Source organism: Balaenoptera ricei, chromosome 3 (genome assembly GCF_028023285.1).
Source record: "Balaenoptera ricei isolate mBalRic1 chromosome 3, mBalRic1.hap2, whole genome shotgun sequence".
NCBI classification, from domain to species: domain Eukaryota; kingdom Metazoa; phylum Chordata; class Mammalia; order Artiodactyla; family Balaenopteridae; genus Balaenoptera; species Balaenoptera ricei.
The window spans coordinates 70,258,668-70,286,608 of NC_082641.1; the positions used below are offsets into that span (position 1 = coordinate 70,258,668).

General features: G+C 36.4%; 2 protein-coding genes across 8 annotated transcripts in view; one reads left to right on the forward strand and one right to left on the reverse strand.

Annotated features, from left to right (window-relative positions):
- RASA1 (RAS p21 protein activator 1) overlaps positions 1 to 3,327 on the forward strand; it is a 111,113-nt gene extending 107,786 nt beyond the window's left edge. Inside the window, exon 25 of the mRNA XM_059916729.1 lies at positions 219 to 3,327. Within this exon, the coding sequence (XP_059772712.1) occupies positions 219 to 302 (84 nt within the window). The 3' untranslated portion in view covers positions 303 to 3,327. The remainder of the gene's footprint in view (positions 1 to 218) is intronic.
- On the reverse strand, positions 181 to 27,941 carry CCNH (cyclin H). Of its 7 annotated transcripts, XR_009502343.1 has the most exons (10): positions 27,655 to 27,940; positions 25,621 to 25,743; positions 17,562 to 17,635; positions 16,273 to 16,483; positions 12,908 to 13,071; positions 9,919 to 9,989; positions 7,267 to 7,378; positions 3,777 to 3,852; positions 3,082 to 3,198; positions 2,222 to 2,296 (listed from the first exon to the last, which is right to left on the reverse strand). XR_009502343.1 is itself a non-coding variant. In XM_059916724.1 (9 exons), the coding sequence occupies exons 1-9, from the start codon at positions 27,769 to 27,771 to the stop codon at positions 3,160 to 3,162; spliced, it is 972 nt and encodes a 323-aa protein (XP_059772707.1). In that variant the 5' UTR covers positions 27,772 to 27,940; the 3' UTR covers positions 2,486 to 3,159. The 7 variants fall into 7 exon arrangements, 6 of the variants coding, with proteins under 6 accessions (XP_059772708.1, XP_059772707.1, XP_059772706.1 ...); XM_059916724.1 differs by lacking the exon at positions 2,222 to 2,296 and having other exon boundaries at positions 2,486 to 3,198; positions 3,792 to 3,852; XM_059916723.1 differs by lacking the exon at positions 2,222 to 2,296 and having other exon boundaries at positions 2,486 to 3,198.

The following is a 27,941-nucleotide window of genomic DNA, read 5'->3' on the forward strand; positions in this document are numbered from 1 at the left end:
CTCTTCTATCTCGACCAAAATAATATGACCAGAAATAGTCAAGGGCTGAATGATACATACTTACAATTTTATGCTTTTTTTTGAGTAGAATGGTAATATTATTTTATTTATTCCTTTACGTTTATATGGCTTTTTTCAAATCCAGGTTCCCATCCCTGAGATTTGACCAAGCTTTCATTTATTTACTAATTATTTTCATACTGTTTTTCCTTGTCTAGCACGTACTGAAAAAGCTTCTGGCTATAACAGAACTGCTTCAGCAAAAACAAAACCAGTATACAAAAACTAATGATGTCAGGTAGCAACCTTCCACCCTTCGCCGCAGTGTTCTGCATGGATTCAGCATGCCCAACATGGTAATTCACATCAGTATAATGTCTCCTTTGCTCTTGCCAAAAAATAGCACACCTTTCCACATTCCAGTAATGTGTGAACTATGCAAACAAAACTCGAGATTCTGCTGGTGAGTAACTGCGCCAGCAGCTTTGTAAGCTATCTGTGCAGGATATTTGCACTTTTTCCACATATGGAATCTTTACCAACCTCTGAGCCTTGGTGTACAGATCACCTTTCACACAATGCTATGACCGTATCTTGAACTTGGAAAATATATTTTCAATACATTCAATTGCCAAAGTTTTGCTGTCTCTTGGAAAAAGAACTATGAAAAAAAGCATTCTCTGTTGACAATTGAGTATAACTGGATTGCGGACTGCTCTTACTGTTACTTCTTCCTGAATTAGGAATATGACCGTTTGACTGTTCAATGACTTTATTTGTATTTACAGTTTCCAGAGTTTACCATTACAATAGGAACAATCTTTGCTGTATACTTTTTTAAAATAACTGCTATTTCTCTTTGCTGGAACTGTTGAAAGAAAATATATAGAATGGATCTATTGCTCATCAGCTTTATTTTTTAAACATACCACTTATTTTGTTCGAATTGTCAAAGACTGTATTTAGATCTCATAATGCTTTTTTGTTAAATGTTTACAACAGTAAATAGTTTGAATTCAATAAATATTATTGGTCACTGTGTACTGATCAACGCATGTTACCCATTCAACCGTTTTATAGATTACCGATTTATATGTTTAAAAATCCTAGAATGCTTTCATTGAAAGTATTCGTTAATTCCAAGTTGATTTTTTAAATTATGCAAACAATTTCATCATCAGCCCCTGAACAGCTATCCATCTTTGCCCTTCTGACTACTTGTTGTATCTGCTGGATATTTAGTTTGACTGTATAGTTTTATTTGCTTCTGTATGTGTATTTTTGTGAAGTATTCACAAGGGTTAAGTTAAAATAAAACCAAGGGATATAAATATCTGATTACTTCTGTCTAAATACAGCTAAACATTTAATAATTTCATTATTTTCTTCCTCCTTTTAGGGGGCAGTTCAAATTTAGTACCAGAGCAAGGCCCAGGGAGATGAGATTTTTTTTTCTGGCTGATGGTCTCTTTTGAAGGATTCCATTATGTATTTGTTAACGATTCATTCCCTCCCATAAAACTGTGCAGGGGAGAGAAGGCATACAGAGAGCCAGACAGGGATGTACTGGGAAAAGCATTTCCCCAGTAAAAAAAGAAAATTTTCTAAAGGCCTAGGTTCTAAGAGCAACACTTTGTTTCTTCCTGTATTTATTTTAAGCATTCATGTGTTAAAACTATACTATGCAGAAATTTTGTGAACCCTCAGCTGCAAGTATTAAATGCTGTTATTTGTATAGAGGTAGCTAGACCTGAAGTAGCTGCGATCACAGTTGAACAGTGATAGCAAAACACTAACAAACACACCAGGTGCTCCTTTTTCTTGATGTCAACCTAATTCCATCTTTTCCCCTCTGCTTTTCAGTTAGTTAGTTAGACAATAGTATGCCATTTGGTCTCCTTCCAGGATAGACTAGAAGGGATATGGACATCTCCAAAAACATTTCAACAATATGCAAAAAGGTCGATTCTAGTGCTCAGCAATTTGTTCTCTCCCACTACTCACATCTCAGTTTTTAAACCATACTGACCTGCTATTTCTCAATCTGAATTGCTTCTCCTGCCTTTTATTTCTAAAAAAACCCACAAACCTAAAGACACTCTGCTTTTTTTTATCTTAATGACATGCTTATTATTTCTTAAGCTGGAATAGGAAACTTACTTGTCATTTACCTTTGTAGGCCTTGGAGTAACTTAGGTGGTCAATGATGAAATGAAACCTCTAAACATTTTTTTAAAGGGTAGGAAAATTTTCAGAGATAAATGTGGACCATGCTCTGACGCCAAACTTTAGTGACCTAAAAAAGAAACAAGATAAATTCCCAACAGTTTGCCTTTCTGTCTAGAGCCTGGCAGGACCACTGCTTCACCGGGACTGCAGTGAAGGACTGTCAATTTTGGCTTCTTCCCTCCACTTTTATAAAACCACACTTCATGAATTTTATTCCTCATTCCTCAATGAGAAGGAAATTAAAACAACGCAAACCTAAAATTAAAGAATTATTATTGAAGGATATGCATATAGTAAATACTACCGTCAAATACTGAAATGTAATTAAATGGTACCTACACTTTATGGAAAAGTACATCCTGGGATGCACTGACACTGAGGAGAGGTTTGCATCTGTAAAACTTACTTAGATTTAGGGCAATTGAGTTTCTCAGAATTCCTTCAACCCCATTTTCCAGAAACAATCTGACAGACCTTCATACTCTGGTTCCAACTCTAGGAACTGAGTAAGATCACAGTTAAATAACTGAATAAATGCTATAATAGCCAACATTCCTTAGCACTTTTAAAACTGACTACTAAGTTTTGTCTTTTGTGGTGCCTTTTTAAAAAAGGATAAGTTTGCTTAATGACATCTTGTATAAACAATATAGGCAAATAAATTACAGCTTTAATTTGGCTACCATAGAAAGACTGATTTGATATTAGTCATGGTGGGGCAAGATTACCCAAACTAGGTGCTATTCTGGCTCCTTTGAAGATGTTTTACTTCACATAAAGCTACCCTGAAAGGAAAAAATTTTAAATAACATAAATAGAAAAGTCTAATATATTTTGATGCTTTCACATTACTTCATTTTTGAAGTTAAATGCCAGATATGCTTCATCCTTCTGTTGATTAGTTAGCATTGACAAATCAATTTCAGATGTTTAGAGGGAATCTACCAGGTCATCGTCAGTCCATTCTTCCTAAGAAGGAAAGAAAATGTTTGTTATAAGGATAACACTATACTGAAGCATAACCAGTACTGTTTACTTTCTTGCCTCCTTGCCTCCCTTTAGGAAAATGTTCTCCTTTCCCTATGCTGATTATAAAAGGTAAATAAACCAGGAAAATTTGTAGCAGTTTAACCTTATAATAATATGGCATGGTCTCACCAGACTAGTCCAGTGACAAGAATAAATGTTACAGTTGTGAACTTCTGCCTCTGATTATTCATTTTTATCTGACTTGCCAGGTACAATTTTTTTTTTTTAAACAAGGGTAGGAGAAGAATCCTTGAAGATCAAAAAATATATCCCTACTGCCTTCTATGACCTTAGGAGGGATTCTTCATCAAGTAACTATTGTACTGCTTCAGAACAGGCCAAGACAGAAGTGAGAAAAATTCCTCTAATAATGGACAATGTACATAAAGGATGCAAAAAAAGAAATGAAAGCTTTCCAATACCCAACACCTCTGTCTATAATGCTTGCACTCTGGAACAGTGAAATCTTAACATTATGGTTGTACCAGAATATACAGCAATGATAACTTAAAATTTACCTTTGGAGAACATACCTCCTCATGTTTGGATTTCTTTGAGACATAATCATCATCTTCATAACCTTTCCTCTTTTTCCTGTAATTAAGCAACCATCAACAAGCAATCTTATACTGGCAACAGAATCTATAAGCTAGCGAGGCTATGAGATACATCTATTGAAGAACAAAGCCTGGATAAAGGGAAAGAGGTGAAAAATTATGGACAGAAAGACAATATCTTTCAAATTACTCTTTGAATTCAATGCAATTCTAATTAAAATTCTAAATAATTTTTCATGGAGCTTATCAAGTCAAACTCTGACCTGGGAAAGATGCTGCAAAAATAGCAAAAGAATCTGAAAGAGAACAAAGCATGGGGAGCTCGTCCCACTTAACATCAAAACACACACTATATATGTAAACTATAGTAATTAAAAGTGTGGTAGTCGTCCCTTGGTATCTGAAGGGGATTGGTTCCAGGACCCCTCATGCATACCAAAATCCTTGGATGCTCAAGTCCTTTATATAAAATGGCAACAGGACAGTTGGTGCTCTGCATCTGCACATACGGAGGGCTGACTGTATCAGCAAAGAATTACAAGTATCAATGATCAGAGCAGACAGGCAAAAAACAACCAAGTATATATAGGGATTTAATCTGTAATGAGTATTTAAAATACCTAGAGAAAATCATGAAATATTTTTAAATGGCTGGTACAACAGGTTACTTATTTGAACAAAGATTAATATTACTAGATTTCTACCTCAAACCAGGCACAAACAATTGTAACTTGCTTTTACAGCTGAACAAAAGGCAAAATAAAATATTGATTAATTTAGAGTAAGAAAGGTTCAGATGTAAGAGTGTGAAGCAAAAGACAAGGTGCCTAAATAACAAAGTGAAAAAAACAATAGAAGAAAATAGCTGTATGATATATATAGAAAGATGGGTATATAAAAAGAACTACAAGAAAATAACACCAGAAAGTTGGGCACGGGTTATAATTATGCAATACAGAAGAAACACAAATGATTGTTAAACACAGAAATATCAATGCTTCAAAGTATTAGGGGAAATGCAAATTAAAATACCAACATAACACTATTTTTTCACCCAGACTGGCAAAAGTTAAAGATTGATACTATTAAATGTTATACGATTTATATGAAAACAATTATTTATTGTTATTTAATTTCATATACTTATTTTATATACACATACACAGAGAAAAGCTTGGCAAAGGTAAGACACCAACTATAAGTTACCTCTCAGTTGAAACTGGAATTTAGGTTTTGGTCAAGGAGAACTTTGGTTTACCTGTATTAACTGGCTTTAATAATGACAATATATTATTGTGTATTGAAAAAGATAAAAGAATTTTGAAGACCAAGGAAAGATATTTTACCCTAAAGTAGTACTTACAAGTGGGTCCATGGACCAATGCTGCTGGTCCCTGAACCATTTCCAGTGTGCAATGAGATAAGTACAGAAATTAAGTGTATGTTTAGAAACTTTTATAGCAATTTGATAGATTTATTTATGACTGTTGATTCTAATAAAATTTAAGCTTATTTTTTATGTCTTTTTATTTTGTTTTTCTAAGTAATTGGTTATATTTTACAAAAGTATAGGTCTGTAATGGGTTAAAAAGAAAACCAACAGTCCTTTACAGACAGTTTGAGAAGCACCCCTCAAGTACTCATAGATATGCAAGATCTGCTTGACACAGTGCAAAGCAAATGGTCACCTGGAGTAAGATGTAAATTCTGGCAATTAGGAATTTTGGATTATGGTCCATTACCTAGGTGGAAGGGTAGGATTAATAGTTCAATGGTCTAATTCAGAGGTTGACAAAATTTTCTTTGAAAAGGTCAGAGAGTAAATATTTTAGGCCTTGTAGGCTATGCAGTTTCTGTGACAACTACCCAACTCTTCTGCTATAGTGTGAAAACAGCAGTAGACAATAATGCAAACTACTGGGTGTACCTCTGTTTCAATAAAACTACTTCTATGAACAAGCAGTGGCCCAGATTTGGCCCATGGGCCATAGTTTGCCAATGCCTGGTCTAAGCCCATTTCAAAATCAATGTGAAAAGATTATAAATCAGTGCTTTAATACTTTCATTCATTAAAGTCAACATTTTTCTTTACCTCTCTGCCATCACTCCTTCCTTCCTCTTAGTTACCACTGAAACCCAGGAATGAAATTTACCAATTTTAAGTTCTATGCTAAGCCATGTTTTACAGTTACAGCTACAAATATAATATAGTCCCATATGTTGCACACTTGATAAGTCCTTGGATATCCTCCTACTACAACTTTATAGTTAAAGAATTTGAGTCATGTGTACCTGATTTGAAGACCCTGGAATGCTGTTCTGGCTTCTCATATATTATCCAATAGGATACAATCCCCGATTAGAGATCAAAAACATCTCAAATGCATCTTACTGTTCAGATGCCAGAGCTAACCCCCAGTAAATTTTACAGAATGCATTCCACAGAATAGAAAATAATAGTTTTACCATTCCTATACCTGCCCAGATCCTCAATTGTTTTAAATGTCTAAAAGGGTTAAGTAGATCCTTCAAACTGCAAAGCATTAAGAACTTGAAAATGGTGATTTCCACATTCAGCCTACAAATCAATAAGACACATTAACAGTGTTTCTTATGGCTGCAGGAAGAGATCGAACAGCACATTTTCCTACTGGTTCTGTCTTCAATACAAAGTTACCACTGAGAGAAAATATGCCAAGTTTCCCCACCCTAGCTAACAGAAATAAGTGTGGAACAGTATACTTGTTCTTCAGAGGAGATACCAGACCTACAAAGAACTGAAAGATTAAAAGGGCAAGAAGAGGTGCAGGAATTCCCTAGGAAGACTCTGCCCACGGGACCCCACAAGAAGTAACAGAACGGGACAGGGCCCACAAGCCAAAGAACACATTAGTCAAAGCAGGAGCAGAATGTACTATGAAAGCCAAATTCGTAATTTATTATTTCATGTTTAATCCTGTTAGAAATCTCCAGTCAATAAAAAAAATCTGATTTAATGGGTAAGTCAGTTTTCCCCACATGAGCAAACATTTACCAATTAAGTAATTTAAGGACTAGGTGGAGACAGTAACAATTATATCTATTCTTGAATTAACAGTCTCGTTGGGGCTTCCCTGGTGGCGCAGTGGTTGAGAATCTGCCTGCCAATGCAGGGGACATGGGTTCGAGCCCTGGTCCGGGAAGATCCCACATGCCGCGGAGCAACTAGGCCCGTGAGCCACAACTACTGAGCCTGCGCATCTGGAGCCTGTGCTCTGCAACAAGAGAGGCCACGACAGTGAGAAGCCCCGCGCACCGCGATGAAGAGTGGCCCCCACTTGCCGCAACTGGAGAAAGCCCTCGCATAGAAACGAAGACCCAACACAGCCATAAATAAATAAATAAATAAGGTTAAGAAAAATATATTAAAAAAAAAAAAAAAAAAACAAAAAACAGTCTCGCATCTACTTACGTAATTATGTTAAGTGCAAGCTCAGCAGAGTGACATCTCTCCAACTTCTGTTTCAGAACAGCGACTTCTTCAGGTCTGGGTGGTTCATATTTTTTTACCAAGTTCCTCATGCCTATGTGGAGATAAAAAAAGGATTTATAGTAGATAATAAAAAGCCTTGTTCTCATAAGGGAGTTGAATGATGTTTTCCCATCTAGTTTTGGGAACAAAAAACACTCTTTTTTTTTTTTTTTTTTTTAGAGACACCAATTGTACTTAAACATTTGTTTTTTTTTTTTTTTTAGTTTATTTATTTTATTTTTGGCTGTGTTGGGTCTTCGTTTCTGTGCGAGGGCTTTCTCTAGTTGTGGCAAGTGGGGGCCACTCTTCATTGCGGTGCGCGGGCCTCTCACTATTGCGGCCTCTCCTGTTGCGGAGCACAGGCTCCAGACGCACAGGCTCAGTAGTTGTGGCTCACGGGCCTAGTTGCTCCGCGGCATGTGGGATCTTCCCAGACCAGGGCTCGAACTCGTGTCCCCTGCATTTGCAGGCAGACTCTCAACCACTGCGCCACCAGGGAAGCCCCCAAAAAACACTCTTGAAATGTGATTATTCTTACCAGGATTAATACTGTTCCACATTAAAATCCACTGAACCCCATACTTCTAGTTAAGTTATTATAGCTGTCTGCTGCTTAGCCCACATCATGTATGGCCTAAAGATAAGCATGCTCTACTAGTCAGTATTTTTTTAAAATCCTACCATGGTCACTTTTTGCTTAGTTTTAATAAGGCTTTTAAAAAATCCCTACATGATTTAGTAAACATGCTTAGTTCCCTGCCACCAACCATATTCAAAAGATTCTATCCTACAGATGGCAGGCCAAGAGTGTACTACTTATTTACAAAGAAAACCATTATTACATAACATGTAATGAAGGGAAGATGCTTAGTAAAAACATGTCAGTGATCCTTTGCTTTAACAAAATACAAAACCTATACAATGAAGTATGACCAAGAAAACAAATATGTCCTCTTTAGGGTAACAGCACTGACTTTAAAATCGCAGAAACATCCTCTACCCTGGTCCATTCTGTTATTCAACTACAATAAACCAAAGAACATAAATCTCAAGATTTATTAGGGAAATGATGAGAGATCCAGGGCTTATTACTAGCCAGGCACGTGCTCCAAATGAGTGACTTATTTCATAATGCAAATAAAGCAGTGTTTGCAATTGAATTAATACTAGTGACTTAACACCCTTAGGACAGTATCTTTGTGTGAAAAATGATGAATAAGATACCTTAATATCGCTAAAGCTCTGAGTGTTTTATCAAGAGCTATTCTTATTTTGTACTAAAACAAATGGAGTAAAATAAAGGTACTGAGACAAAATCAGTAATAAAACTGTCAGCTATAAAATGAGCACAGTGAGTTACCTTTAAGACCTCTTCTACCTACTAAATTCCCTGAACCAAATGTCTATGGCCAAACTGCAATTAGCTTTGGAAGTGAACCCTCTAGTGGTATAACTGAAAACCTACCTTATGGTTCGTAAATCACAAGTCCATTTTTCTCAAAGAGGGAAGGCGTCAAAGATAATTTCAAGCAAAGAAATAAGAAATGATACTTCCATGCCCTGAAGCATGTTGACTTTCGAAACATAAAACATGTAAGAAGTACTCCCTCTCATCCAAGATCAAGATATTCAATCTCATATTTTATTGGTTTATTCAGTATTTAAACCATAAATTTTATTAACAAGGACAATTGGCACAAAAGGTTTGGAAACAAACAAACACACTGTTTTTAACCCTAACGAGTAGTCTAGTAGCCATGAGCATGCAGTGTGACATGAGCAAGTATGAAAATGGAAAGGACTGGCTAACGTAGCCACCCAGTTTAGTGGAGGTTCTGACTCAACAAGTACCTTCTGTACAGCTAAGGAAACTATATTCAATATCTTGTAATAACCTATAATGGAAAAGAATCTGAATCACTTTGCTGTACACCTGAAACTAACACAACACTGTAAACCAACTATTTTAAAAAGTGAAAGAAGAAAAAAAAAACCCTTAAGACAGTGTTTCTCAGCATCGACACTAGTTGGGGCTGGATAATTATTTGTTGTGAGGAGCTATGTTAGTTTCCTGAGGCTGCTGTTAAAAATTACCACAAACTTAGTAAGGCTTATTAAACCAACAGAATGGATTCTCCCACAGCTCTAAAGCCCAAGAGGCTGAAATCAGTTTCACTGGGCCAAATTCAAAATACTGGCAGAACTAGCAAATGACACATATTAACTAGTTAAAGCTAATTTACCTACAAAGTGGAAGTTTCAAATTTAATTAGGCTTTAATTCCCTGAGATCTTTTTCAGTGCTCATCATATCTGGGTATACTTTAAAAGGACCCTGTTTTGAATCTCAATCCTTTCTGAATCTGATTATATTTTCACTTTCGTAAAAAGTTCTGTGTAAAAACTACTTTCTTTCATGTACCTTCTATTTGTTCTTCACCAATGTATCCTTCATGCCTCCATGATACAACAGTTCAATGTAAGTAAATCTAAACAATAATCTGTTATCTCAAGTTAAATACCAGGATGTTATTTACTTAGAAAGTAGCTTTGTGATAGAAGAGTATTTTATAAAGTGTTCTGTTTTACTTACTTTTCATTATATCTAGTAACTGTGACAAGCAAGTTCTGTTCTCTTTTAGCATCAGACTTTCTGATAAATAACTGGAAAAGAAAGAAAAGAAATTTAAATCTATTGAACACATATAGCACCTTGAGAAAATATGACATCATAAATTATTTTCCTCCATGTTCATTTCATCATCAAGGTTAGTTTTTAAATAAATTTACTTTAAAACTGTTAAATAACAATACTTTGAACTCTACTAAACTATAATCTGTATCTCTTACAGTCTTAAGGATTTACTACAATTTATACTAGATTCAAAATGCTTAATGTTCAAGTTAATTTAACTTCCATAATATATTCAGAGAGAAAATGATATGAAACTAACAGGAGCAATACTCAATACTTTTAATGCTAAGTGTTTAATATTTAGACCCTATGAGTCTAATCTCACTCACTTTACAGGTGAGGAATCTGAGTCACAGGGACAGAGAAGTTATGAATAAAGTCAGGTAGCAGCAGAGCTAAAACCTGGCACTAATAAGGATTCTCTCTCCCCTTAATATCAAGTCCATGTTAACTATAATTGCTCTTGGGACAAACAGGTATTCAAACCCATAAGAACATCACCCCACGCTTTACAAATCTATTACATCTTTTTTGCATCAAGTCCAGATCAAAGGTGTTAATACTATTCCATAAATGTACATAAAGCCCAATTATCTGTTTTCTTGGAACTAATGACAGTGTAAAAATGTGATTTCTATTTTTAAATTTTTAGTTACTGAGGTTTTATATACTTGAACTTGATCTATAACTGATAAAAGCCCAAGTGAACAGATTCTCAAGGCAATGTAATCTTTCAAACATGAATGTAAAAAAAACTATTAATTTTTCTCGGGTGAAATAAAATTACAAAAATTAGAAAGACGATTCTTTAAGAAATTTTGTTGCTGTATGTCTTTTAAACTATCAAAATCATTTAAACTACATTACAAAGTTTTGATAACTACCTTTGCTGTTACATCTTCATCGTCTATTGTGGGAGTTTCATTTTAGGTATGGAAATCAATAACTCCCCTAACAACTAATACATTTCTTGTTATCAGTAATTCAAAATAACAATTAGTTTTTTCCTTTCACTTTTCTCCCTAAAACTCCTCACACTTCTGACATTTTTTTTTTTCATTACCTAAGAAGTCAAACTAGGAAATGAAAAATAAAGCTCTAAATCCAATGAAAAAGAAGAAACTTCTAATCAACAACAATGTAACATTCTATGACTAATAATCTTAAAGCCTCATTCAGAATATAACAACAGCACAAGGACTCCCCCCTTTTGAACTCAGTAATAAATATAAAGGCAATTTCCATGTATCTCAAAAGTTGCAAAGGATGTCAGAAGCTAAAAATGATTTGAAAGCATTTCCTCAAGGGAAAAAAATGCCCAAATGTCTATAGTCCCTGGGAATGCAACAAAAGTGTATTCAATTTGCAATCAGCCCAAGGTACCACAATTTCACTTTCACCTACCTATCTGAAATTATAACTAACTAAACTTCTAAGATGAAATACACTCTAATTTGGACCTTAGGATCCTTCATCCCTCTCTACTGACATAAGAAAAATCTCACCACTGAAAAATTAGCATATACCTGCATAAGATACAATGCTTAAATAGATTAAGCAAACAACTGGTTGTCTGAATTGTGAAAAAGAGGCTTTTTCCCTTACACTATGGAAGCTCCATACCCACAAACTCCATAGGTATCAATTTGCATGGCCACCCTTCCTACAAGGATAGCTTGTTCATTCTTGTATTTCTACAGTATAGTACAGTGCATGGTACATAGAAGGCAATGTAAAAAAAAAACTTCCATAAAGGTTTGCTTAGTAAATAAATGAAGGTATAGATCACTTTGGGATTAAATGTATATACTTAGACACAGTTGGTGAACTGTGTTTATACAGAAGAGGCATACCATAAATTAAACAAAATACAAGCCCACAATCCCTTATCTTGGATTTGTTTTGAAATTCAGAATTATTCATGTCTTAGAAACTTAACATGGTGTATATACCATGAAATGCGAAATACTTCAGTGATATCTCTGGGGCAGTATCTTGTAATCAGTAACATTAATATTTCTGCTAAGAAACCTAAAACTATTCCCATTCAGTTGAATAAAGACTAAATCACATCTGTTCATGTTTCCTGCCACTGTATCAATGGATTATGAAATTACAGACAAGGGATTACAAACATGCAGAAAAGTTTAAATTTAGAGAGTTTTATCATCTTTCCTCCTCAGCTATTTCTAGGAGTGAATCAAGCAGAACTTCGAAGGTATAAAGAAATTAAATTGCTATAAAGAAATTAAATGTAAAGATTTTTAAAGTCTAACTTACTGCTAGCCTGTGCTTTAGTTACAAATGAATATAATAAATATCTAATTAACCTTCGCACAAGATATTATTCACTTGATTAAGTGAATTTAATTCATGTAAAGTGCTTATCACAGAGCCTGGTTCTCAGTGCGCACTTATGTATCAGCTATTAGTATCTATAGCTCACTAAAATTCATTTGGACATTCCCTCAAGTATTATTCATTCAACAAATCTTTACTGAATTCCATGTTCCATACATGCTCCACAGCAGGAGATTAATGATAAAACAAGGCAGACGTATTTGTTGCACTCATGCTGCTTACCAGTTCACAAAACTTCTAAATTTGCCATATATTGATAGCTGTTATCAGTCTTCTGAGGATCACCTGATTTAATTCTACTTCAGTCATAAATGGATCCTCTTAGCTCAAAAATATTTTACTGAATTTTTAAATATTTCCTTAAAAGGTGATTCCATTTCTTCCCTCAGTTGCCCTCAACAACCCTCAACCACGGGAGATATGAAGGACTAACGTTACAAAGTGAACCTTACTTACAAACTTGGGACTCCAGGAAGGAATAAACTGAGGGACTGAGTCTAATCTAAGTTAAAACACAAAATAATACCTTTCCATAGTAATTCCTGCTCTGGATGCACTAGATAAAATGGCAGTCAGAGCAATCTGGGAAGGTGTGTATAAAAGGTGAGCATCCGTCAGTGCAACTCTATTAAGAAAGTCATCAGCTGTTTTCCTCAAGATCTCTGGATTCTCCAACATGGGATAGCGAGTCTAGAAAGAAAGTTTGCAAATGTTATCACTTCTGAGGGTTTAATGGAGTAATAACAGTACAAAACTATTCCTATAAACCAGAAAGTGCTTAACACAGGATACTTTTAGTAACTCCTGTAAGATCTCATTTAGAAACCAAAGCACCACCTCATTTTGATTTGAAATTCCTTCTACTAAAAGTTACTTCTGGGAAATGAATCTTTGTTTGATTACAGAATTATTTTTAGTATATGCCCAAGAAATATGGATGATCCCCTATTTTCTAACCATTCTTACCTTTTAAGGTGAACCCTAAATCCTAAACCCCAGATATATTTCAGATATCTACATTCAAGTCCCAAAGCAGTAAGAAATCTTTTCTATACTCTGAAACAAAATAGCCAGTCAACTGTACAATCACACACAGGTCTTGTCATCCCAAAATGCCTGACCTCTGATATGACAAACCCAACATTCTATTCTGACCACAGCGTTCCCTCTCCCAGTACGTACATTTGCTCAATTACTTCACAGCTGTTCTTTGACTTCCTCCTCAGGACCTCTGGTTCCTTACCCCTATACTTGCTCCTACTCACCAGGGTCCACTGGTTCTCATTTCCCTCTTCAATTCCCTGCCCCAGCATGCTGCCAACATATTTCCAGCAAAACTTCAATAGTGGTCGAATTCAACCAACCTGCTTTGCAACTCTACCCAGATTTCTGGGTGCTGCTAGAGAAAACAATACAACCAGCAGGTCTGGTAATATTACTATAAATTCAAGTTCACTGACCTCAACAAGGCTCTCAACACTGCCTAGCTAAAATATTCCATAGAAAATGTATTCTCCCATTTTTCAGTGATTATGTTAAACACTTTCTACTTGACTCAGTGTCTTTGATAATTCTCAGAAACTCCACTGCTCTCAGAAAATGATCTCTGTTGATAACAAAGACACTTCATTTCCTGCTATGGCCAGATCCCCAAACATAACGTTATCCTCACCCATTCTTTCCTCTTTCCCTCCGTTAAGAGAAACAGCCAGTTCTTCTACCTTGCTTCAGAATCCCATGCCAGGCCCTTCTACCACACTCCAAAGGAAAACTTGAGCTACACATGTTCCATTAAGCTTTCTCTACTAGCTTTCTAAATCAGTTTCTCATGCAAAACAAAACACGACAAAAAATTGTTCCTTTCTTCTACTTCTAGCAGTTCCCCCATCTTCTCAATCATCCCATCTTCTTTTTCCACTTCAAAGACAAGCTGTTTAATCCAAGTTATATACACTTGTTTTCTCACCTACTTATTCCCCAACCAGCTCCAATCTGCTTTTTTCCTTCACACTCCAAGAAGACTAATTTCACCAAGATCACAAGTCACCTTTCTGGCACTAAATCTAGCAAATGTCAACTGTTACTTTGCCTGAATTCTCAGCAGGATTGCCTGAATTCTGAGCAGGACTGGAGAGCCTCCCCTGATTATATTCTAAAAGTATTCTACTTCCCTTCACTTCTCCAGAAGTCCTACCTCTCTGGATATTCTTCAGTCTTCTTACTAGCTTCTTACTTTTCTCTAGCTACCCTTTAAACGGTCCTTATGGCCAATCCACTTTAAATCTTCCTGGGGTGGCAGTGATGCCCAAATCTATACCTCCAGCCTAGCCATCTTCTCTGGCCTCCAGACACAAATATCTACCAACCTGAATGTCTTGCAAGCAATCGAAATTCATCATGTCCCAAACCAAATTCATCAAATCCCTACCCCACCACCATCAATAAATCTCTCCTGCACCAGTTTCCTGTATAAGTGTACCACCATCCACCGATATGCTCAGGCCAGAAACCTGGGGGTTCTTCCACTGTCCTTGCTCTCTGTACGCAATCATTCCTCAAGCTCTACTGATTCTAAAGCCCAAGAAGCTCTCTCTGTACCCACTACCACTTCATGAGTCAAACCAACCACTATCTTTCTGCCTGAACTACTATAACAGCATCCCAACTGGTATCCCTTCATCCATTCGAATCCATTCTCCACGTTATGCCTGACACATACAGGTGTGCAATAAACATCTGACGCAGGCTGATGCATGAGTTTGCCAACATGCTTTTTATAGCTGCAAACCTAATCACGCCACTCTTCAGACTTGACCCTTTCACTGGCATCCCATTGCTCTATTCAAAATCTGTAACGTTACCTCCACAGTCTATACTCTGCCTTCCACTCAGGCAGCACTCTGTGGCAGTCCTCCCCATTTACCTCTAAGTTCTGTTTAGGTTCTTTAGTACACCATGGTTTAAGTCTGGGCCTTTGACCAGAAAAGTCTCTGAATGGGATGCTCTTCTACCACCCAATCCCTACTCTTGCTCTGAATTTTACTTCAAATTACACTTTCTCAAAACTGTCTCCCCTTCCTCTCAATCTGCTATCTCCTTCTAAATTACCCTGTATTTCCCCTTCTGTTAACACTTAGCACACTGAATATATGATTGTCTTTCCCATTAGACTGTAAGGCCTATAAGGTGGAGGCTGTTCCTGTCTTGTTCTTGACTACATCCTCAAGCACCATGTTTGACATATAGAAGGCACCCAAATTTGGCCACTCAAGATAAATGAACCAGTTTTTGACTTCTGTTCACTTAACTCACACTATCCAAGTCCTTCCTCAGGGCCAAAACAAATCAAGTTGCTTTTGTCAATGTTCTGACAAAACATTTATTTACTGTTATTTTTGATGCCCACATATTGACTTCAGTTCACAACACCCTAAAAATAGAAGTCACTTAGCAATCTTCTAGTTTAAAATTAAAATTTTGTAAAATTTCTAAAAATAGAAGTCAGTTAGCAATCTTGTAGTCTAAAATTAAGAATTTTGTATGTATGAAGATCCAAGACAGTATACTTGAGTTAGAAGAGTTATCTTAAGTCTTTAAAAGCATTACAATTGTCCTCATTATGGTCCCTCGACCAGTATTTGCAAATCTACTAAATCAGAAGCTCAAGAACTACAGTCTGACAATCTCAGTTAATAAGCCCTCCATGTGATTCTGATGCACACTGAAGTTTGAGAACTATTGCCCTAGAAGTCCAGGCCAAACACATTTTAGCAAGCCTAACTGTGTAACAATTAGGATCATTACTAGTTATAATAAAATTTTGATTATTTTGGTTAAAGAACAATAGCAAAGGAGTTCACTCCACCAGTTTACTTTAGTCAGCAAGAATACCTTTAAATCAATGAGAAAGCCCTCAAAGGGTCTATAAGGATTGTGGACAATAAGGTGGAAATTAAGTTGCTGTATAAGAAGTAGTTCATATTCCAAAATCTGTTCGAGTGCCTTCTCTTGTCCAAGAGGACTCTCCCGCAGATTTCCAACAAACTGTGGACTAGACACATTGAATTCATCCACTTTGCAGGCCAAAAATGCACAAGTGAGCCTAGAGGAAAAAATAAGGGGAGGTATATGTATATACTTCGAGAAATACCAAAATATTTCTAAAATATGTTCTAAAATTGCCTAATATTCACAAATGACTATACTAGACATCTAAGGAAATTGATTTAAAAAAAGAGAGAGTTTCCTGTTTAATCTTTTTATCCATACAGAGACTATAAAAATTAGGTTGAACTGTATTAACAGTGCCACAGCATTCAGTCATTAGTAACTTAATGCCAGTTTTATATAGTTCAGCCTAAATATCTGGAAAAACAAAATATCTGAAGAATAAAGGTACTCAGCATCATGAAATATAGATGGAAGAGAAAAAAAAAATAGTACACACATATGTACATATGGGCCTGAGAAGAAAGGTATGTTAAAGAAACATTATGGAAAGCCATCAGTGGAAGTCTCCAAGGACATTTAAATAGGGGATTATTACCTCAGGAACAAACCTATGAAACTCTCATGGCTATTACATAAATTTCAGAGTGAGAAATTAGTAATAAGATTACCACAAAAATCAAGACTGGAAGTAACAAGGGCCTGACCTAGACTGGTAGAAATGGAAATGAAAAAGAGAAAATATACAGGGACAGCACGATTGACAGCAAGTTCTTTGATGAGTCTCATACTAACTTCATCCTTATTTTTAATGATAAGCACAGTGCTTAGCAGAGAGCAGAAACACAACAGACCTTTGTTCAAGTGAAATGACTGTGGAACTATAGGACTTGTAAACTGACGGGATGTACAGGAGGAGGAGTAACCGTAAATGATTCTCAGTCAGAGCAAAAGGGCGAAGACAGGTTCGGCTAACAGAAAGGGATATTATGGAAGCCAGTTTAAGAAAAACAGAATTTGAATTTGGACAAGTGCCAATACAGATGCCATCAGTATTACAGGGAAAGAAGAATTATACAGGTATATTAATGAGTATCAGGAGGGATCTTAAGTTCAGAATAGAATGCAAGTCTAAATTACCCTTTATTAGGAAGTCATTTTTTCACACACACATGCTCAAATAGTATAAAAGTCTTCTTAAATGAAAATCAATAAATTAGACTTATACTCACATTATTATCCGGGGGTGATATTCCATTACTGAGTTATTAAGATAAAAGCGCTTGAAATACATACAAGCTGTACCCTAAGATTAAAAATACATATATTATCAGAACCTATTCACACATACAAGTTATATTTTGTATTAAAAAAAACTTATTTATGCAAAGGTTTCTTTGAAAAAGTCACCTGCAAAAAAACCCAAAACTTATTACTTCTTAAGTCAAAATAAATTGTGATAAATTACAACAGAAAAACCACAGCCAACCCTTTGTTGTCCTTGCCCACCCACCCTGGCTTATCCTTCCTATGGTCACTGGCTTAATTTTAAAAATGTGGGGGGGGTTTTACACAATTATATATAGTTGTATAATTTATACAAATGATCACAGCTCAAGCAGTCAATCTAGTAAAATACTGGCAGAATAACATGGTCAGGGCAATGAGCCTTCTCTCTAAATCCACTCTGGTTCTGTGATCTAACCTGCTGCCAAACCAAACAGGAGAAGCAGCACCTACCATTTACTGACTGCACTCCATGTGCCACACTCTGTGCCAAGTATAAAACTATCATCTTATTTTAATTCTTGTAACAGCCTGGTGAAGTACTGCTATCTCTATAGAAAAAGAAACTGAATATCAATGAGGTTAACTGACTTGTTCAAGGTCACAAATCTAATAAGGGACAGGGCTGTTTTCAGCCAAGGTCTGCCTGTACTTTTAAAAACTATTTCATTTGGCTAAAACCAATGAAATAAATATTTATCTACTTTAGAATAGAAAAAAATACATTTCTTTTTAAATATTTTAAAAGTTTAGTTTTGTCATTTTATGTGAAACAAAACCCAAAACTAACAGTTATAAATAAGCAAGTTATATAAAGACAAATTCCACAAAGAAGTTCATTCAAGGATTCAGTTTCCCCATCTGAAAAGATCACTTAAACCTACCACCTTGTGTTACAGTTTTCTTATCAGAAAAGACTAAGACGAAATCTGGAAATAGAAAGCAAGCACATTTAAAATTTTTCATGAATCAGATCTCTTAAAGGTCCAGTAAAAAACAGAAAACACTATGAATACTTTTGGACTTGGTATTTTCAATATACTTCAGTTTTTTCAACTATAAAAATGGAGAATATCTTCTAGGAGCTTATTCTTTTCTGGGCCACAAATTATTCACTTGGTATAACTTTAAAATGTATGATCTACTTTCACTTAAGACAAAACTTTCATATTTGATATTCACAACAAATCTGTGAGATAAGAGAAAAATATTTTATACACCTTTCCCCCTTTTTAATCTTTCAGCTTTTAAATTTCAGTTAATTTTCTATCAACAAAAATACACAAATCCAGACGAAGGAACAAAATAATACCCCAGTAGAACAACTAAGTGAAGTGGAGACAGGTAATCTACATGAAAAAAAAGTCAGAGTAATGAGGTAAAGATGATCCAAGATAGGAAAAAAAATGGAGGCACAGATCAAGAGGACACAAGAAATGTTTAACAAAGAGCCAGAAAATGTAAAGAACAAACAAACAGATGAACAATACCTTAACTCAAATGAAAAATACATTAGAAGGAATCAATAGCAAAATAAATAAGGCAGAAAAATGGATAAGTGAGCTGGAAGACAGAATGGTGGAAATCACTGATGCAGAACAGATTAAAGAAAAAAGAATGAAAAGAAATGAGGACAGTTTAAGAGACCTCTGGGACATTAAGTCCACCAACATCTGCATTATAGGGGTTCCAGAAGGAGAGACAGAGAAAGGGCCTGAGAAAATATCTGAAGGGATTATAGCTGAAAACTTCCCTAAAATGGGAAAGGAAACAGTCACCCAAGTCCAGGAAGCACAGAGGATAAACCCAAGGAGAAACACAACGAGACACATACTAATCAAACTGACAAAAATTAAAAACAAAGAGAAATTATTAAAAACAACAAGGGAAAAAAAACAAATAACATACAAGGGAAGCCCCATAAGGTTATCATCTGATTTTTCAGCAGAAATTCTACAGGACAGAAAGGAGTGCCATGATACATTTAAAGTGATGAAAGGGAAAAACATACAACCAAAAATACTCTACCCAGCAAGGCTCTCGTTCAGATTCGACAGAGAAGTCAAAAAGCTTTACAGACAAGAAAAAGCTACAAGAATTCAGCACCACCAAAGCAGCTTTCCAAAAAATGCCAAAAGAATGCCTTTTCTATCGGAAAAGAAAAGGCCACAACTAGAAACAAGAAAATTACGAATGGGACAGCTCACCGGTAAAAGCAAACATAAAGGTAGGAAATCATCCACACATAAATCAAAAGTAGCAATTGTGAGGAGAATACAAATGAAGGATATTGGAAATGCATTTGAAATTAAGAGACCAGGAACTTAATCTTGTGTGTGTGTGTGTGTGTGTGTGTGTGTGTGTGTGTGTGTATGTGTGTGTGTGTATAGACTACTATACCAAATCCTCATGGCAACCACAAACCAAAAATCTACAACAGAAAAAGCAATCCAAACACAACACTAAAGATAGTCATAAAATCACAAGAGAGGAGAACAAAAGAGGAAGAGAAGAAAAAACACCTAGTGAAAACAATCCCAGGGACTTCCCTGGTGGTGCAGTGGTTAGGAATCCGCCTGCCAATGAAGGGGACACAGGTCCGACCCCTGGTCCGGGAAGATCCCACATGCCGCGGAGGAACTAAGCCCATGCGCCACAACTACTAAGCCTGTGCTCTAGAGCCCGCGAGCCACAACTACTGAAGCCCGTGTGCCTACAGCCCGTGCTCTGCAACAAGAGAAGCCACCACAATGAGAAGCCCGTGCACCGCAACAAGAGTAGCTCTCGCTCGCTGCAACTAGAGAGAGCCGGCACACAGCAACGAAGACCCAACGCAGCCAAAAATAAATAAGTTAATTAATTAAAAAAATATATTCAAACTCCATCTAAGAGTCCATAGCTTTAAAAAACAAAATCCCAAAACAGTTAACAAAATGGCAATAAGAACATACATATCAGTAATTACCTTAAATGTAAATGGATTAAACGCTCCAACCAAAAGACAAACACTGGCTGAATGGATACAAAAACAAGATCCATATATATGCTGTCTACAAGAGACCCACTTCAGACCTAGGGACACATACAGACTGAAAGTGAGGGGATGGAAAAAGATATTCCATGCAAATGGAAATCAAAAGAAAGCCGGAGTAGCAAGACTCAGACAAAACAGACTTTAAAATAAAGACTGTTGCAAGATTCAAAAAAGGACACTACATAATGATAAAGGGATCAATCCAAGAAAAAGATACAACAATTGTAAATATATATGCACCCAGCACAGGAGCACCTCAATAGATAAGGCAAATGCTAACAGCCAGAAAAGGAGAAATCGTGGGGGATTTTAACACCTCATTTATACCAACGGACAGATCATCCAAACAAAATCAATAAGGAAACACAGGCCTTAAATGACACATTAGACCAGATGGACTTAACTGATATTTCTAGAGCATTCCACCTGAAAGCAGCAGAATACACATTCTTCTCAAGTGCACACAGAACATTCTCCAGGACAGATCACATGATGGGACATAAAGCAAGCCTAGATAAATTTAAGAAAACTGAAATCATGTCAAGCATCTTTTCCAACCACAATGCTGTGAGATTAGAAATCAACCACAAGAAAAAAACTGTAAAAAACACAAACAACTGGAGGCTAAACAATATGCTACTAAACAACCAATGGATCACTGAAGAAATCAAAGAGGAAATCAAATTCCTAGAGACAAATGAAAACGAAAGCATGATGATCCAAAACCTACGGGGCACAGAAAAAGCAGTTCTAGGAGGGAAGTTCATAGCAATACAATCTTACCTCAGGAAATAAGAAAAATCTCAAATAAACAACCTAGCCTTACACTAAAGCAACTAGAGAAAGAAGAACAAACAAAACCCAAAGTTATCAGAAGGAAAGATATCATAAAGATTAGAACAGAAATAAATGAAATAGAGATGAAGAAAACAAAAGATCAATGAAACTAAAAACTGGTTCTTTGAAAAGATAAACAAAACTGATAAACCTTTAGCCAGACTCATCAAGAAGAAAAGGGAAAGGGCTCAAATCAATAAAATTAGAAATGAAAAAGGAGAAGTTAGACTGGACACCACAGAAATACAAGGGATCATAAGAAACTATTACAAGCAACTATCTGCCAATAAAATGGACAACCCAGAAGAAATGGACAAATTCTTTGCATGGTAAAATCAAGCAAAACTGAACCAGGAAGAAATGGAAAATATGAACAGACCAATCACAAGCACTGAAATTAAAACTGTGATTAAAAAACTCCCAACAAACAAAAGTCCAGGACCAGATGGCTTCACAGGCAAATTCTATCAAACACTTAGAGAAGAGTTAACACCTATCCTTCAGAAAGTATTTCAAAAAATTGCAGAGGAAGAAACACTCCCAAACTCATTCTATGAGGCCACCATCACCCTGATACCACAAGTAGACAAAGATACCACAAAAGAAAATTACAGGCCAATATCACTGATGAACATAGACTCAAAAATCCTCAACAAAATACTAGCAAACTGAATCCAACAATACATTAAAAAGATCATACACCATCATCAAGTGGGATCTATCTTAGAATGCAAGGATTTTTCAATATCTGCAAATTAATTAGTGTGATAGACCATATTAACAAATTGAAGAATAAAAACTATATGATCATCTCAATAGATGCAGAAAAAGCTTAACAAAATCCAACACCCATTCATGATAAATACTCTCCAGAAAATGGGCATAAAGGGAACATACCTCAACATAGTTAAGGCCATATATGACAAACGCACAGCTAACATCATACTCAACAGTAAAAAGCTGAAAGCATTTCCTCTATGATCAGGAACAAGACAAGGATATCCACTCTCGACACTGTTACTGAACATAGTTTTGGAAGTCTTAGCCATGGCAATCAGAGAAGAAAAAGAAACAAAAGGAATCCAAATTGGAAAAGTAGTAAAACTGTCCCTGTTTGCAGATGACATTATACTTAGGAAATCCTAAAGATGCTACCAGAAAACTACTAGAGCTCATCAATTAATCTGGTAAAGCTGCAGGATACAAAATTAATACACAGAAATCTCTTGCATTTCTATACACTAACAATGAAAGATCAGAAAGAGATATTAAGAAAACAATCCCATTTACCATCACACGAAAAAGAATAAAACACCTATGAAGAAACCTACCTAAAGAGGCAAAAGACCTATACTCTGAAAACTATAAGACGCTGATGAAAGAAATTGAAGATGACACAAACAGATGGAAAGATACACCATGTTCCTGGACTGGAAGAATCAGTATTGTCAAAATGACTGCACAGTAAGTCCCCTACATCTGAATGAGTTCCATTCAGAGTGCATTTGTAAGTCCAATTCGTTCGTAAGTCCAACTAAGTCAGCCTAGGTACCCAAGTAACACGATTGGGAAACTATATAAGTACTATACTATAATAGATTTATAATACTTTTCACACAAATAATACATAAAAAACAAACAAAAAATAAAACATTTTTAATCTTACAGTACAGTGCCTTGAGAAGTACAGTAGTACCAGTTACATCTCCACTGCTTTTATGCTTGCCTCTGGACATCCTGGGTTTGAAATAAATATACTGTACTACTGTACTCTATACAGTACTGTACTTTAAAGTACACAAAAGCACAACCACTTGTAGAGGATGCACATATATGACAATGTATGCCAGACATGTGAACTAACTTAACGTGATTGGACATGGAAACGCATGTTCTCATCTTTGAAAGTTCGCAAATTGAAGGTTCGTGTGTAGCAGACTTACTGTACTACCCAAGGTAATCTACAGATTCAATGCAATCCCTATCAAATTACCAATGGCAGTTTTTGCAGATCTAGAACCAAAAATCTGAAAATTTGTATTGAAACACAGAAGACCCCAAACAGCCAAAGTAATCTTAAGAAAAATGAAGCTGAAGGAATCATGCTCCCTGACTTCAGACTATACTATAAAGCTACAGTAGTCAAAACAGTATGGTACTGGCACACTAACAGACACATAGGTCAGTGGAACAGAATAGAAAGCCCAGAAGTAAACCCACACACCTCTGGTCAACTAATCTACAACAAAGGAGGCAAGACTATACAATGGAGAAAAGACTGTCTCTTCAATAGTGGTCCTGGGAAAACTGGACAGCTACATGTACAAGAATGAAATTAGAACACTCCCTAACACCATACACAAAAATAAACTCAAAATGGATTAAAGACCTAAATGTGAGACCAGACACTATAAAACTCTTAGAGGAAAACATAGGCAAAACAGTCTTTGACATAAATCACGGCAATTTCTTTTTTGACCCACCTCCCAGAGTAATGAAAATCAAAACAAAATAAACAAATGGGACTTAATTAAACTTGAAAAGCTTTTTGCATAGCAAAGGAAACCATAAACGAGAAGACAACCCTCAGAATGGGAGAAAATATTTGCAAATGAAGCAACCGACAAGGGATTAATCTCCAAAATATACAAAGAGCTCGTGCAGCTCAATATCCAAAAAACTAACAACCCAATCAAAAAATGGGCAGAAGATCTAAATAGACATTTCTCCAAAGAACACATACAGATGGCCAAAAAGCACATGAAAAGATCCTTGACACTGCTAATTATTAGAGAAATGCAAATCAAAACTACAATGAAGTATCACCTCACACAGCTCAGAATGGCCATCATCAAAAAATCCACAAACAACAAATGCTGGAGAGGGTGTGGAGAGAAGGGAACCCTCCTACACTGTTGGTGGGAATGTAAATTGGTACAGCCACTGTGGAGAACAGCATGCAGTTTCCTTAAAAAACTAAAAATGGAGCTACCATATGATCCAGCAATCCCACTCCTGGGTATACACCTGGACAAAACTATAATTCAAAAAGATATATGCACCCCTATATTCACAGCAGCACTATTCACAATAGCCAAGACATGGAAACAACCTAAATGTCCACTGAAAGATGAATGGATAAAGAAGATGTGGTACATATATAAAGTGGAATTCTACTCAGCCACAAAAAAGAACAAAATAATGCCATTTGCAGCAACATAGATGGACTCAGAGATTATCATACTAAGTGAAGTAGGTCAGAGAAAGACAAATATCATATGATATCACTTATATGTGGAATCTAAAAAAATGATGCAAATGAACTTATTTATAAAACAGAAAGACTCACAGACTTAGAAAACAAACTTATGGTTACCAAAGAGGAAAGGTGGGGGGTGGGGGATAAATTAGGAGGTTAGGACTAACATATACATGCTACTCTATATAAAATAATCAACAAGGACCTACTGTATAACACAGGGAACTCTACTCAGTACTCTGTAACAACCTATATGGGAATAAGAAGAATAGATATATGTATATGTGTAACTAAATCACTTTGCTGTACACCTGAAACTAATACAACACTGTAAATCAAATAAACTCCAATTAAAAAAAAAAACAAAAAAACACAAACAATAGGAACAATTACAGGGATAGCATACACAAATCCATACAGCCAAAAAGTTCTAACTACCTGTTTCTCCTCACCATTACCGCACCACAATGTACACACATACATACACACACACACACACACACACACACACACAAATAGGGTCCTCAGAACCATACATCTGAAACAACCACATGAGAACCTAGAGGGAAAGTAATTTGATTTTTTCTTTCCCTATGAAGTGAGGATGTCATGACCTATCCAGCAGACCTCAAAATTCTTTAGATATGGAATGATTCTTGAAACACTGTGTAAGATACAACATAGGAATTCATAATTTAATGGCTTTATTGAAAAATATGTGACAAAACTTAAATACATAAATTATATATTTATATAAATATATAACCCAGGTGCATTTCTGAGTAAAGTGGATAGAAAATTGATTTAAATATTTATAAGAAGTCAGATTTCATAAGTTAGCTAAAGGACATTATACTTCATCACTATAACTTACCACAACAGACCTTGGCATTGCTGGCTTAAACACCGAACAGAATTCCAATAATCTTTTCTCATAATACTTGCACAGCGTCATTTCTTCAGAAGGCTCAAGAAAGACTGGGTCATTTGGAAGAACCTGTGAGTCAGAAGTTACAACAAAAATTTAATTAGATAATCTTAATATTTTTTTCTCTGTCTAGATTAAATTAAGTTTATATCTCCAACCAAAGGGAAATATACCACACCTCATTTTCTCTTTATAGAACTGCTAATATTATACAAAATAGCTTTTAAGAAAATATTCAATAAACTGAAACTATACTGTAATTGCATAATTTCTCGGAATGTTAGCTGAATATTTGCTTCACTAATGTATAAGCAATCATGAGGAGTGTGTGCATATGTTCACAGGTTTGATGTCACTATTTATAAATCAAAAAGAAGATACACATTGTCAATGGTTGGAAAACTTTCAATATCCCTTTCTCAGTCCGTTATTAAGTCACACAGGTTGAGGTAAAAATCAACAAGTGCCTCAAGGATAATTCTGACCCTTAACACATTACCTCTTCTCCATCTTTATAAAATCTCTACAGAATACACTACATGGTTGATAAATACTACAATTTTACAACAAACATCTATTTGGCGCTGTTATTGGTTTAATTACGACTACCAAAAAAGGTGTGTTGAGTCCTAACCCCCAGTACCTCAGAATGTGAGGAAATAAGGTCTCTGCAGATGTAATTAGTTAAGATGAGGTCCTACTGAAGTAGAATGGGCTTCTAATCCAATATGACTGGTAGCTTTATAAGAAAAACATGTGAAGAGACAGAAACACAGGGAGAACACTATGTAAAGATGGAGCTAGAGACCGGAGTTAGTTGCCACAAGCAAAGGAACACCTGGAGTTACCAGAAGCTGGAAGAGGAAAAGAAGCTGCAGAGCACCACTCGGCCAACACCTTGATCCCAGACTTCTAGCCTCCAGAACTGTAAAACAACAAATTTCTGTTGTTTTAAGCCACCCAGTTTGTGGTAATTTTTTTATGGAGTAATTTTTCCTAGTTTCCTAGGAAATTAACACAGGTGCTAATTTTATAGAGACAGCATGGCATTGTGGTTTACAGAAGGAATGCTGAAAGTAGACTACATGGTTTCACATCTTGGCTCTGCCACTTACTAGCAATATAGCCTGAGAAGTTACTCAACCTCTCTGTAGTTTCCTAAGATGTAATGCAAGGATAATAATAGTATCTACCTCATGGGGTAGTTTGTGAGGATTATATGAACTAACACTTGCTAAATACTTAGAATTTAGCACAATATGTACTACTTTGTGCAGCACAAAAATAAAGTGATATGAAACAGACGAGACTTCCAGGTAAAAGTAAAACAGGAAGGACGTGGCTGACAGACCATATAGTCCAAACCATCTGTGGTCAACTGGTTTGTGCTAACGGTCTCTCAGCCCCCTGCCCCCATCCAATCGATCCATTCCTTCCCTGAAAGCTCTCTCTAGAACAGACTCTGATAAATTTCCCATTTAAAATTTTTCAAAGGTTTCCCTATTCCTCCATCACAAAGTTCAAACTATTTACCTCCGCTTACAAGTTCCCTGCTTACCTTCTCCAACCTTTCATGCACAAATACTCAGCTTCCGCCACACACGATCATGAGCATTCCGGGGAACCAACCCTGAAACTTCTGGCCTCCTACTTTGCACCTGTGGCTCTGTCCACCGGGAAAGTCATCTCCCCATCATCTCCACAACAGCCACTAAGAAAAGCGTCCCCCACTACATAAGCATGCTGCAAAGGCTTCTTCGCCATGTTACTGGTTATTTGTCTGCCACTCGATTACGGGGATGGATGGCCATGTCCGTCTCCGTACCCACTGCACCTAGCAAAGTGCTCGCTACTTATTAAACAGATAAACGCACTCCGCGCCGAGGAGGTGGGAGGGAGGTGTGCGGGAAGTCCCGGGGGAGAGGGACGGACAAGAGTTTATAGAGCTCGAGGAAGAAGGGCGGCAGCCGGAGCCCTCACCTTCCCGTTCGCCACAGCTTTGCATTTGAATTTGCGGTTGGCGTCGGCCCGCAATCGCGCCAGCTGCTCCTCACTAGCAAAAGTCCAGTGCCGCTTCTGGCTACTGTTGTGGTACATGGTGAAGTCGGAGGCAAGGCCCAGGGAGTCTGGAGAGAAGACCGCCAACGGCACAAAACCGGGACGTAAAACAGCTAAGCCACCACCAGGATTCCGCGGAAGCCCACGGACTGATGCCGGTCGGCGCGGGCTTGACGACGTCAAGGTCACGTGGTAATTCCGTCCGCAAT